The sequence below is a fragment of the Falco peregrinus genome, chromosome 4 (genome assembly GCF_023634155.1).
Source record: "Falco peregrinus isolate bFalPer1 chromosome 4, bFalPer1.pri, whole genome shotgun sequence".
In the NCBI taxonomy this organism is placed as follows: Eukaryota; Metazoa; Chordata; class Aves; order Falconiformes; family Falconidae; genus Falco; species Falco peregrinus.
Genome location: NC_073724.1, coordinates 110992036 through 111005153, shown reverse-complemented (window position 1 = coordinate 111005153; position 13118 = coordinate 110992036). Strand labels below are relative to the sequence as shown.

Sequence of the window (13118 nt, the reverse complement as noted above, 5' to 3'; positions counted from 1 at the left end):
AGCCACACACTCCCCCAGTTTCATTATCCACAGATGTTCCAATCCCAGATGCATCAAAATTCAGTCCTCTGCTGCTGTAGTTTATATGATCCATAAAATCTGCAGCTGAGGATGCTGATTTTAAGTGCAGCTTTCAGATTGTACACAGCCCTTTCATTTAGGGGATTTACTTTCATCACCTTACATGTGAAGAGAGCACAAAGAGAGTAGCTTTTGTGTAATTTTATAAGAAACTCCTAAAGGAGAAGAACCAGCTCCAGCCTTACATGAGGCAGTCAGTGGCTAAAAATTATTTGCATTAGCAAACACTGACAAAGTAACTGCAGCAGCATTTGTAGTGTCTGCAAATGTGACAGATACTGTGATCTTTATGAGAATTTGTAGCTCTGGCAGAATCTCAGCTCCTCAGTGAATAGCACAATTTTTGTTTTAGCTAGTGGAGTAAACTTTACTGATCTGAAAGGACGGGTATAAATAGAAAGCCAGTACCAGTACTGAACTACATGCAGTAGTATGTAGCTTAAATTAGCCTCCAGGATCCAGAATTTACAACCGATAGTGAATTACATCTTAAAAATAGTTCACATTAACTCACTTCATTCTATGTAGTATCCCAGCTACAATTTTCACATTTACTGCTCTGTACACAGCACCTATAACAATCACCATTAAAAGAAAAACTCTTGGTTTTCAACAGTGACCTGAGACATATTTCTCTCCAGGTTATGGATGGGTGCTTGACTGTAGATTGAAAGCAGTTCTAGATTTTAAAGTGTAAATTACAATAGCAGGAACATGTTATAATGATTGGAATCAATGTAACTCAGTATGTGCTGTTTGAATTTGGAATCAAACTCAGAAAAAGAGTCTGTGTGCTTATGCATGCCATATATAAATGCAGCATCCTATACTTTAAGCAGGCACTCAACGAGCCAGCAAAATACAGATTACATAATAGAGGTGAACTCTAATTACAGGTAAGGATACGTATCAAAAGTTTTGAATCTGTCTTGTTAAAGAAGAGGCTGGCAAAAAGACTAAAAAAAAAAAAAGGCCCCAAAGAAGGTCCTTGATCCAAACTCACTTTTTTTACCTTTATGCAGTCAGCGATATGCCCATTTTCATGTTATAATAGAAATTTAATGACATTTTCTGCTAGCTCTCATTCGTCTAAATTTGTCCTCCTCAGAGACCACATGATAAACCTTTGTGCCACAAGGTACTTGAATCTCTTTTTCTATGCTATTTATTCTGTTTTATTTTTCGAAATGCCACTTTAACCTTCTTATATTGAGTTCTTTGAGTCTTGAACTACTGTAATCTTCTCTACGGTTGCTTAATATCCCCTTCAATTAAGAGCCTGAGTTGTTATCCATTTGTCATGTAATTAGCTTGTTAGCCTCTGATCTAGTTTCTTTGCCTTAGGTGTACATGTATTTGAATAATTCCCATAATTTAGGTATGCTTTTTCCTGCTTCAGTAGGAGTAATGTACATGCAGCACTTGCTCAGATGTTGATACTCAAAATCAAGATGTAGTTAACAGCACCTGAATTTCTGAAAGTTTGAACACCTATTCCATCTACTGAGTTTCCTGATTTTCAGAAAGGAAGACTGGAAGGGCTTTTACAATTCTATTATGTTGGGGTGGATTTTTTCAATAAATCCTTTGAAAAAATTACAGCTAATTGTTCCTGATTTAAATTATCATTAAGTGTGCTGTATTTAATTTCTAATTTTCTTCCAATATTTGTGTTTTAGGAAATACGGGAAACACATTCAAGATTGAACCAGTTTTAGGGATCGTTACATTACTGAAGGAGCCAGACTTAACCACAATGGGACAGTTTGTTTTGTCAGTCAAAGTGACTGATCAAGGTTCTCCGCCTCTGTCTGCAACAGCAATTGTGCGGATATCTGTGACGATGGCAGACAACTCCCACCCTAAATTCACTCTCAAAGAGTACCAAGCAGAGGTTAATGAAAATGTGGATATCGGTACTTCTGTCATCTCTCTTTCTGCCATCAGTCAGTCCACGTTAGTTTATGAGGTTAAAGATGGAAACATGGATGGAGTCTTCACTATAAACCCATATTCTGGAGTGATCACCAGTCAGAAGGCCCTTGATTATGAGCGTGCTTCCTCCTATCATCTCATTGTACAGGCAACAAATATGGCAGGCATGGCATCAAATGCCACTGTGAACATTCAGATTGTTGATGAAAATGATAACCCACCAGTTTTTCTCTTCTCTCAGTACTCAGGCAGCATAAGCGAAGCGGCTCCTGTAAACAGCATAGTCCGGAGTGCCAATAACAGTCCTCTTGTGATACGTGCCACTGACGCTGACAGCAACCAGAATGCTTTGCTTGTCTACCAGATTGTTGAATCTACTGCAAAAAAGTATTTCACAGTAGATTCCAGCACAGGTGCAATCAGAACAATTGCAAATTTAGATCATGAAACAATAGCCCACTTCCACTTCCATGTGCATGTTAGAGACAGTGGGAATCCCCAGCTCACAGCAGAGAGCCCAGTTGAAGTGACCATTGAGGTAACTGATGTCAATGACAACCCACCAGTCTTCAGCCAGGCCGTATTTGAGACCGTCTTGCTCCTGCCCACATATGTTGGTGTTGAGGTTCTCAAAGTCAAGGCTACAGACCCAGATTCAGAGATCCCTCCTGAACTAACATATAGTCTAATTGAAGGCAATTTGGACCATTTTTTAATTGATTCAAGCACAGGGGTACTCACCATTAAAAACAATAGCCTCTCCAAAGACCATTATATGCTAATAGTAAGAGTATCTGATGGGAAATTTTATAGCACTGCTATGGTGACAATAATGGTAAAAGAAGCCATGGATAGTGGGCTCCATTTCACACAAAATTTTTATTCCACTTCTATCTCAGAAAATAGTACCAATATCACAAAGATTGCTGTGGTGAATGCTGTTGGTAACCGCCTCAATGAGCCTTTGAAATACAGTATATTAAACCCAGGCAACAAATTTAGGATCAAATCCACCTCAGGAGTCATTCAGACAACTGGCATCCCCTTTGACCGAGAGGAGCAAGAGCTGTATGAGTTGGTGGTAGAAGCAAGCCGTGAACTAGATCATCTTCGTGTTGCTCGAGTGGTGGTGAGGGTTTACATTGAGGACATAAATGACAATGCTCCAGTGTTTGTAGGGCTTCCATACTATGCCGCTGTGCAAGTTGATGCTGAGCCTGGCACCCTGATATATCGAGTGACGGCTATTGATAAAGATAAGGGTGAAAATGGTGAGGTGTCGTATCTTTTGAAGGAAGATTATGGACATTTTGAAATTGATAGAGGATCCGGTAGCGTCACTTTAAAAGAAGCCTTCAATTCTGATCTGTCGAATATAGAGTATTTGGTTGTCATTCTTGCAAAAGATGGGGGTAACCCATCATTGTCTGCTTCAGTAGAGCTCCCCATTACTATTGTTAACAAAGCGATGCCTGTATTTGACAAGCCCTTCTATACAGCTTCTGTGAACGAAGATGTAGAAATGCACACGCCAATTTTAAGCATAAACGCAACTAGTCCAGAAGGCCAGGGTATCATTTATATCATTGTCGATGGAGATCCCTACAACCAGTTTAATATCGACTTTGATACTGGAGTTCTGAGTGTCGTTAGCCCACTGGACTATGAAATAAATTCTGTTTTCAAGCTGATGGTACGAGCCAGTGATGCCCTCACTGGCGCTCGAGCTGAGGTCACTGTGGACTTGATCATTAATGATGTTAATGATAATCCTCCAATTTTTGATCAGTCGGCTTATAATGCCACTTTGTCTGAAGCATCTTTGATTGGAACTCCTGTACTGCAGGTTGTTGCAATTGATGCCGACTCTGACAATAACAAGATTGTGCAGTATCAGATAGTCCAGGACACCTTTAACAGCACGGACTATTTCCACATAGACAGCACCAGCGGCCTAATTCTGACAGCCCGGATGCTGGATCATGAGCTCATACAGCAGTGCACCTTGAAAGTCAGAGCAACTGATAATGGGTTCCCACCATTAAGCAGCGAGGTTCTTGTTAGTATTTCAATAACAGATATGAATGACAACCCTCCAGTTTTTAACCAGTTAATATATGAATCGTATGTGAGCGAACTGGCACCGCGGGGTCATTTTGTGACTTGCGTCCAAGCCTCTGATGCTGACAGCTCTGATTTTGACAGGCTGGAGTACAGCATCCTATCAGGAAATGATCGGACCAGCTTTATTATGGACAGCAAGAGTGGTATTATCACCCTTTCCAATCATCGCAAACAGAGAATGGAGCCCATGTACAGCCTGAATGTCTCTGTGTCAGACGGGCTGTTCACCAGCACAGCTCAGGTGCACATACAGATCCTCGGGGCCAACCTCTACAGCCCTGTGTTTTCACAGAGTGTTTATGTGGCAGAGGTTAGAGAAAATGCTGCTCCTGGAACTAAGGTAATCCATGTGAAGGCAACAGATGGGGATTCAGGCGTATATGGCCATATAAGCTACTCGATAATAAATGACTTCGCCAAGGACCGATTTTTGATTGATAGCAATGGGCAGATTCTGACAACTGAGAGGTTAGACCGGGAGAACCCACTGGAAAGTGATATCGGTATATTTTTGAGAGCCCTTGATGGAGGTGGCAGGACTACGTTTTGCACTGTGAGAGTGATAGTAGTGGATGAGAATGACAACGCTCCTCAATTTATGACGGTTGAATACAGAGCAAGTGTCAAAGCAGATGTTGGGAAAGGTTACTTGGTGACCCAAGTACAAGCAGTAGATCCAGATGATGGAGCCAATTCCAGAATTACCTATTCTTTGTATAGTGAAGCCTCCGTTTCAGTAGCCGATCTCCTTGAAATAGATCCAGACAATGGATGGATGGTCACCAAGGGTAGCTTTAACCAGCTGAAAAACACAGTTCTGTCATTCTTTGTCAAAGCAGTTGATGGTGGCATTCCTGTAAAGCATTCCCTCATTCCTGTCTACATCCATGTTTTACCCCCAGAAACTATTTTGCCTTCCTTTTCTCAACCTCAGTATTCTTTTACTATAGCAGAAGACACCCTCATAGGTGGCACCATTGACATTCTGCATGTTTTGCCTAATCAGGGTGCTTTGTATAGCACAGTTAATGGTGAGCTGACTGAAAATAACAAAGATGGGGTTTTCATCATAGAGCAGGACACAGGGCTCATAAAACTGGATAAGAGACTCGATCACGAGACAAATCCCGCTTTCCACTTCAAAGTTGCGGCCACCATCCAGTTAGACAAAGTAGACATTGTGTTGACTGTGGATGTGGAGGTTAAGGTATTGGATGTAAATGACAACAAGCCCATGTTTGAAACAGCTAGCTATGATGCTATAATAATGGAAGGGATGCCTATAGGAACGAAACTTATGCAAGTTAAAGCAATTGATGCAGACTCAAGTGCAAATGGGCAGGTCACTTATACACTTGCAGTGGAATCAGAACTGGAGAAGATCACAGAAGCATTCACTATTGATAGCAACAGTGGCTGGATCAGCACACTGAAGGATCTGGACCATGAAAAGGATCCTGCTTTCACCTTTGCAGTGGTGGCCTCGGATCTGGGTGAAGCTTTATCCTTGTCATCAACCACCTTGGTCTCAGTTACTGTGACAGATATAAATGATAACGCACCCATATTTGAGCATGAGGTGTACAGAGGGTCGGTGAAGGAGAGTGACCCTCCAGGGGAGGTTGTGGCTGTTCTTAGCACCTGGGATGAAGACACGTCTGATGTCAACCGGCAGGTTAGCTACCATATTACAGGTAAGAAACAGCTTGCATGATTTTCTCCCAAAATCAAATTTACTGAAGAACTGTGCATGTTTCCAGGTTTAGGTGAATGTTTAGCAGGATTTCAGCTAAATTACCACTGTGAATCAGAAAATTGCATTTTTTTATTTTTTTATTTTTTTGGACAGAATTTCCAGCAGCTAGCAAAGGTGAGAAAAGAGAAAGGGAGTATGTGTGTCTGTCTGTCTGTCTGTCTGTCTGCGTTATTCCTTTTCTAATTTCCAAGATTAATGCTTTATGATTTGCTGCAGAGCAATATAGTGTGCCCCATCAACCCATCATAACTGATGTGTCAGCTTGGAAACCATCATGACTTAATGTTTCAACCAAGGGAAGAAGAACGTTTTATTCTCATAGAAGAGAAAATCCTTCTATATCTAAGCATTTAAATTTTTTTTGGAAAAGCACTTTTATTTTTGAGATGGAAAAGTGCATGCAGGACTCATTTTGAAATGCCACTATTTATGGCAGCGGAGAAAAAAAGGAATGAATTTTATGTTGGAAGGAGTGGGGAGATGCCATTTCTTATCAGCACAGATTTCTGGCCAGGGAAATAGTAATCCCCTTAGAAGCACTGGTTAGCTGCCATGCATTGTTATATACAGCATAAGGCAATTTCGATTACATTGCTAACATATTTTTCAGAATGTGGTAACATTGCTCTTTCCTATTGTGCTATATTTATTATCATTCTTTTCTCCTAGATTCAGACTAGCTTTTGTGTGAGTATGTTATGAGTGATAGGGTGTTGCAGTTATTTTTCTGCCTACAGCTTGCATTGTCCAATAGATTTTTGTAGGGAACAACTTTGCCGCTCCCCCCAGCCTTCACAATCCAAGAGCTAGTATTAATTATCTAGTAATAACCAGATTATTGGGACAAATTCACATTGTTCTCGCTGGGGCTAGAATTACACAGGACTGCATGTAGGAAGCAGACTATGGGCAAAAATGACTTTGCTAACAGGGTAACAGGTTGTATATTTTGCTCTGGAGGATAAGGCTCCTACCCCTTTGTTAGCTGTCAGATTGGAAATGGCTGTGGGATGGTGTATAAGGAGAGGTGTGATATTCCAGTTAGCCACAGACCGCCTGTGTTACACATCAGAAGTCATTTCATTTTCAAAGCAACCACAATTCATTCTGACCATTTTTTTGAAAGTCTGGATTCAGTTTAAAGGTTTGCAAAGACTGTGTCTTTATAGTGTGGTATGTTGTAGAAGTAGGGGCAAAAATAGCCTTGTGGATAAAGCACAGGATTTGGAGGCCTTGGGCAAGGTGCATTAGCTGCTAGTGCCTCAGTTCCCCATACCTAAAAGTAAGCAAGTAGTGCCTCATCCTAGAGGTTTTGTGGTGTTTGAAGGAGTTTAGGGATTCTATTCTAGAGACACTACAGAAAAGCAAACCCTTCATGTTTGTAGCAAATATATGTTCATGTACTGTGTTCATTAGCTGAAGGTACTGGTTTTCTCTGTGTTCTGAAGTCTTTTATATTTAATGATGCTTTTAGTTACATAATAATATTTTCTTCACATCCCTGTGCTGTCAATTTAGCAAAAACTGGACTTTTGAATAATAACTGTCACATATGACCCAAAAACTATAGAACATTCAGTACCTTGATTTCTATCATAGTTCAAAAAATGTTAGCTATTTTGCTGGTACTTCAGTTTCTGAAAATATTAGATGTGAAAGCTCAAAACTTTCTCTAATTCCTACTGTACAATTATTAAAGTGTATAAGCTCAGAACTTCTACTGTCTTTGATTATATCCTTTGAATTTGGGAAATGCACAAGGACAAATTAGGTTCTTTTGATTAAAATGTCAGAACATATTAGAGTTTAACTCACAAAATAGTCTATTCACACTTTACCTCAAAAGTTGAGCTCAGGAACTGCAGCTGAATATTTCATGGAATCAGATTAGCTAGATGATTATTCAAATGCTGTGGCTTTCTGTAGGCATTCTGAGCCATAGAAACTCCTGTGCTTACAATAAACAAACTCTGAGGAAGAGCAGGACACTGACAAAAAGAAAGAAGAAAACAAATTATTAGAATGACATGTGGATCCACCAAAACCAGCGTTGTGCAAATGCACCTGGAGAAGAGTAGCACACGGAAGATAGGTGGGAAAAATTATCATTTAGGAGTTGAAAGAAATAAACATTCTGGGTCAGATGTGATCACTGAAGCGTCCTTTGCACTCTTTTGAGAAATACAGATGCTTATTGCAGTCTTCTGGTCAACTTTGTACAAGGGTAGATATGTTCTGGTGGATAAATACATATTCTGTCTTTAAATCCTTCAGTTTAGGATTGCTTTCTGTAATGACTGGCAAGTAGTTGCCATTTTCAAATCTACCTTCATCTGCATTTGATGGTGGGGGACAAAAATTTTACACTTACCCTTTGTCATTTGTAGTTTGATAGCACCTGGAGATGTTCACAAAGCAAAAGCACTGATATACATCTTAATAGAAAATCAGTAGGAAGCACCGGTGACACAAATGCACTTAGGGAGCACAGTAGTTTTGAAAGCTCGTTTGAGGTTGCCACCTGTATCAGTTGAGGCAGTTTGACTAAAACCAGGGCTGTGATGGTGTTTAGCTAGGATGTTTAGCCAGCCTAGACCCAGACAGATGTTACTGAGATTTAACAGTGGCAAACAAGGAAAAACCACTAGAAGAGCTGCTAAGACTTTGGTATAAAGGGTTTTGTGTTCCTCAGTGATGTTAATTAAGCTCCGTCAGGCATGGAAAACTAAGGACAGACAATAGTCCTTAAGCTTTGGCTCTGCTGAATATGAGGAAGATGGACATTGTGTTTTGGAAGAATGAACTGATATTACACGCAGTAGGTTTTTACTGGGTTGATTGCCCTGTATGAGCAAAGTGATGGTTTTTGTTTGGTTTTATTTTGTATTTAAGATCCTTGAGTTCTGGAGAAATGGATGTTTCAGTGTTTGAGGAGGACTTGTGCTGCAAGCTGAAGAACAGTGTCTGCAATTTTATGATAGTAAAGCTAAGAGGATTGGATTTATCATTTCAGCAGCTTAGTAAACGTGCAACATCTTAAACTGGGAGTGGAGGATAAACCTATTGATTTTATGTGATGCAAATGCTTAAATTTCTAATTGGAAATTGAAAGTATTTAAATAAATGCATAAATGTAAATGAGAAACTAAGTAAGTTAGTAAATACTCAGTTCCCCCTCCTGGGTTGGGACATTGCAGTGAAAACTGATACTGCTGGCTTCCAGTTTTCAGTTCTCTTTTAGCCGTTACAATTCCCTCTGTGTGTGTTTTAGTAATGGTGTGTGTCAGGATTTGTTTATTTTGGACCACAGTGTCCCTGCTTTTCATTTGTATCTGGCTGTTTTCTTTCTTTAAAACTTGAGCTTGATTTGGCTTTGTACTATTTGCTGACTAGGGAGGGAGGGAGAGCAGTATTTAAACTTCAAGTAACAAAAGATAAAAGATAATGCTGATTCTTTTAGCCTCAAAGCCTCTCTAAAAAGTTACTGGAGTGTTTTTTGTAGCTAGCACTTCACTGTTGTGACGTTCAAAGTAGAACATAAGAAAACTGCCAAAAGATTTTAAAGAACCCATTAATACATGTAGTCAGGAGGCTTCCATTTAGAAAAGCTACATTATTCAGAGTGAAAAACTAATTAATTAGAACGCCCCTAGGAAACTGAATCTGCTTACATATATTAGTGAAGAAGTTAATTAATCACTGCAGAATGAGATCTGTGTCAAGACATATGTGTGAGTACTAGAAAATGGTTCCCTGGGCCACAGTGTGGATTTTTTGCTTTCCTTTTTTAAGAGTATTTCCTTGACAGTATTTTAGTGTTTACATCTCATTATTTCTGTTACACTTTATAGTACAACTTCCACCTTTGTCTTCTGTCAACAAAGTACATAGCCAGTCTGGAGAAGCAAAAAACCTGAAAGGTAGCACTAATGAAAAAGGCATGCAGATAAACTGTTACACGTTTGCTGCTTATTGCACAGGTTACTTGGTCATTCAGATTGATCCTTTTCTGGTGGAATAAAGTGGGGTAGGAGGATCCTAAGGACCTTTTTTTTTACATATATATACATTCCTCCCAAATTCCTATGTATGATTTAAAAACCATTCCATCACCAACAAAGCAACAGTGGTTTTAAAATTGCTCCAAGCTAGTGTTACTGCCAGCCATAAAAGCCACCAGCTGATTTTAATTAGATTCTACCTTTCCTCTTTTCCTAGCAATGGGATACCCGTACCTTGAGTGTATTGCTTTATAATTGGTCAGGACAGTTAATAATTTCCTTTTACAAAAGAACTAATATGCAGGAAAGCACTGATCAATATCATGAAACTAAGTAAGAATATTCAAGACCATTTTTATTAATGGTTTACATTAAACTCACTATGACAAGATTACAGCCTTTTATAAAGGAGAGTTAAGCTTTTTATGCTGGTGTTGAACTGAATAGAGAGAAATTAACGTCAATCAGCAAGGGTCTACCCTCCCTGAAGTCATATTAAGACTCAAGTCAATGGACAGATTCTCATTGCCTTGGCTTGTATCCGGATCTGCCCTGTAGTGCTCATTGACATACTGTGTAACCCTCTTTAGGAGAAATGGGTGTTTATAACACACATCAGATTAAACAAGGTTTAGCTGTGGCCTCTGATGACTATTCCAGACTGTTGTAGAAATTGGTGAGAAAACTGATCTGCTTGGTTTTGTGATTGAAAAAGGTGATTTTCTATCAGCAGAAAATACCTACGTTTGATATATCAGTTTTCCTCTCTGTATGATTAGAGGGCCTTTTATACTTATAATGCCTGACTAATTTTCTGGAAACCTTGTTCATTAAAACATGCTTTTTTGACAGAGTTACATCTGGTGCAAATGGTGATGCTTAACAAGAAGGATTTGCTCAGTCTGTCTCAATTGACTTAGTTTTCATATTAAATAGAAACCAGTCTATCTTGTCATTGGTAGCTAATGAAGGCGGCATAGATTATAGCCTGTGACCTCTTTTCTGCTCTTTGATGTAAAAGGAAGGTATGAAATGTGCATTATACTTTTTTGCTTGGTTTTAAGCTCAGTTTCAAGTTCAGATCTTCTCTTCCTTGATTTTTTTGCTAAGAAAGTCCCTGCAAACTGACAGAATTGTGACACCAGAAGCAACAATAGTGACACCTAATCACTTGACAGTAGAGCCAGCTTAAATAAATTCAGCCTTGGATTATTTTTTTTTCTAAATATTTATTTACTCAGAGCCTAGTCTTTCCATTGAGCTTGGGCAGATCCCATGACACATGTCAGAACCCTTAATAAGTTGTAAGCAAAAGTGCACTAGGCATGCTTGACATTCTTGATCATGTTACAAGAAAGAATAAGCATTCCCTTAATATTTTTGTACCACTTATATATATGAGAAACACAGAAAGTGTTCTCAGATTGCATTTCTGCATGGGAGAGCACAGGGGAAAGCTTATATGGGTGAGGAAAGAGCTACTAGTGGGTTAGCTGGAATTTAAAGTCCAGCCAGTGGAGCAGTGTGATGCTTTTTTCTATGTCCTCACAGTTTCTATAGCACATGAGTTTGCTGTGACTGTAGTGCTCTATCCTGAATTACTAAATGCACAGATATGTCTTTACAGAGTGAGGTTATGTTAGATGCTAGGCATAGAAGATTTGGTAGTTGGCTTTACTGGCTTAGGCTGGGGTAGGATTAATTTTCTTCATAGCAGCTGATACAGTTCTATGTTTTGGTTTTGTGACCAAAACAGTATTGATACCACAGGGATGTTTTAGGTATTGCTAAGCAGTGTTTACACAGAGACAAGGCTTTTTTGGCTTCTCACCCCAGCCCACCAGCAAGTAGGCTGGGTCTGCACAAGAAATTTGGAAGGGACACAGTTGGGACAGCTGACCCAACTGACCAAAGGGATGTCCCATACTGTGTGAGTCATGCTCGGCAGTAAAAGGTGGAGGAAGAAGGAGGAAGGGAGGATGTTCGGAGTGATGGCAAGTTACTTCGCAAGTAACTTTTATGGGTGATGAAGCCCTGCTTTCATGGAAATGGCTAACAGCTGCCACAAATTCCTTATTTTGCTTTGCTTTGCTTACACACACAGCTTTTGCTTTACCCAGTAAACTGACTTCCTCTCAACACATGAGTTTCCACACTTTTACCCTTCTGATTCTCTCTGCCTTCCCACTGAGGGAGATTGAGCAAGTGACTGTGTGGAGCTCAGCTGCCTGCTGGGGCTAAGCCACAAGAGTGGTTTAAAAGATTTTACTTTCTGGTCTGGCAGGGGGGGTAAGATCGAGCTCAGAGAAAGGTGATGGATGGTGGTTTCTTCATGGGGGAGGCAGGGATCTATACCATTTCAGATGAAGGAGTAAATAACTGTTGGCACATTAGCAACAACTGTGCCCGCTTGATTATTGTAACCTTCTGCATGTGACATGTCCATCCTTCCTTCCTTCCTTCCTTCCTTCCTGAGGATGACAAGGACCAAAACTTTCCCTCTTCCAACCTGCTTTTTTTCACCAGGCAGTTTAATGATATGGAAGAGCAACATTGCCAAGGTTCAGTGTCAGTGTTATGGCACGATAAAAAGCTGCTGTGCTTCGCGTCCTGCACTTCTTTCAGCAGCTTTTGCTCTCGGATACATTTGATCTAATTGTACTGCTTATCTTCCAACTGCTCCTCAAATGACCTCTTGTTAGGACTATTTAATACTAATGTGTCTTCCTGTGTCATGTAAACTTTTTTTAAAACTAGAATTTTAATGAGCAGAAGAATGGCACAGCTGTATGATAAAGATTTCATTAGAGAATTCCTTAATAGAACCCACTTCTAGTCCTTGATTGCATAATCAACAGCTAATGAAATTGTCTTGGTAACAAGAGCTACGGTGTATTACATCCTCTCCTGAGACTAAGTGGAAAGACAATTGTACCAGCCTGAGAGGCCTATTGATTGTTCACAGTTTGAATTTGATTGCCCTTATGGGGAGCTAAACAAGAGATCATCTTCAGCTCTGTTAAATGGATTTTGTTTCCACTGAAAGTTATTGGTTCACTTTCATACAAGGTGTTCGGGGGGCAATAAACACAGGGAGTGTAATCTCATTACAGATTTCCTGAGTCTGCAAGTTTGAAAGCACCGATGACTGTAAAGCAAATGACAGCTGCTTGGTTCAGGTCCTCCGTGATGTGTCCGTGTGTTTAAACTAGGTGGGAGCT

The 13118-nt window shown here is 39.8% G+C and overlaps 1 protein-coding gene across 1 annotated transcript in view; it reads left to right on the top strand.

The window, feature by feature from the left end:
- FAT3 (FAT atypical cadherin 3) overlaps positions 1–13118 on the top strand; it is a 419039-nt gene that overhangs the window by 333563 nt on the left and 72358 nt on the right. The window contains 1 exon segment of the mRNA XM_055802271.1: positions 1761–5834. Coding sequence (XP_055658246.1) covers positions 1761–5834 — 4074 coding nt within the window.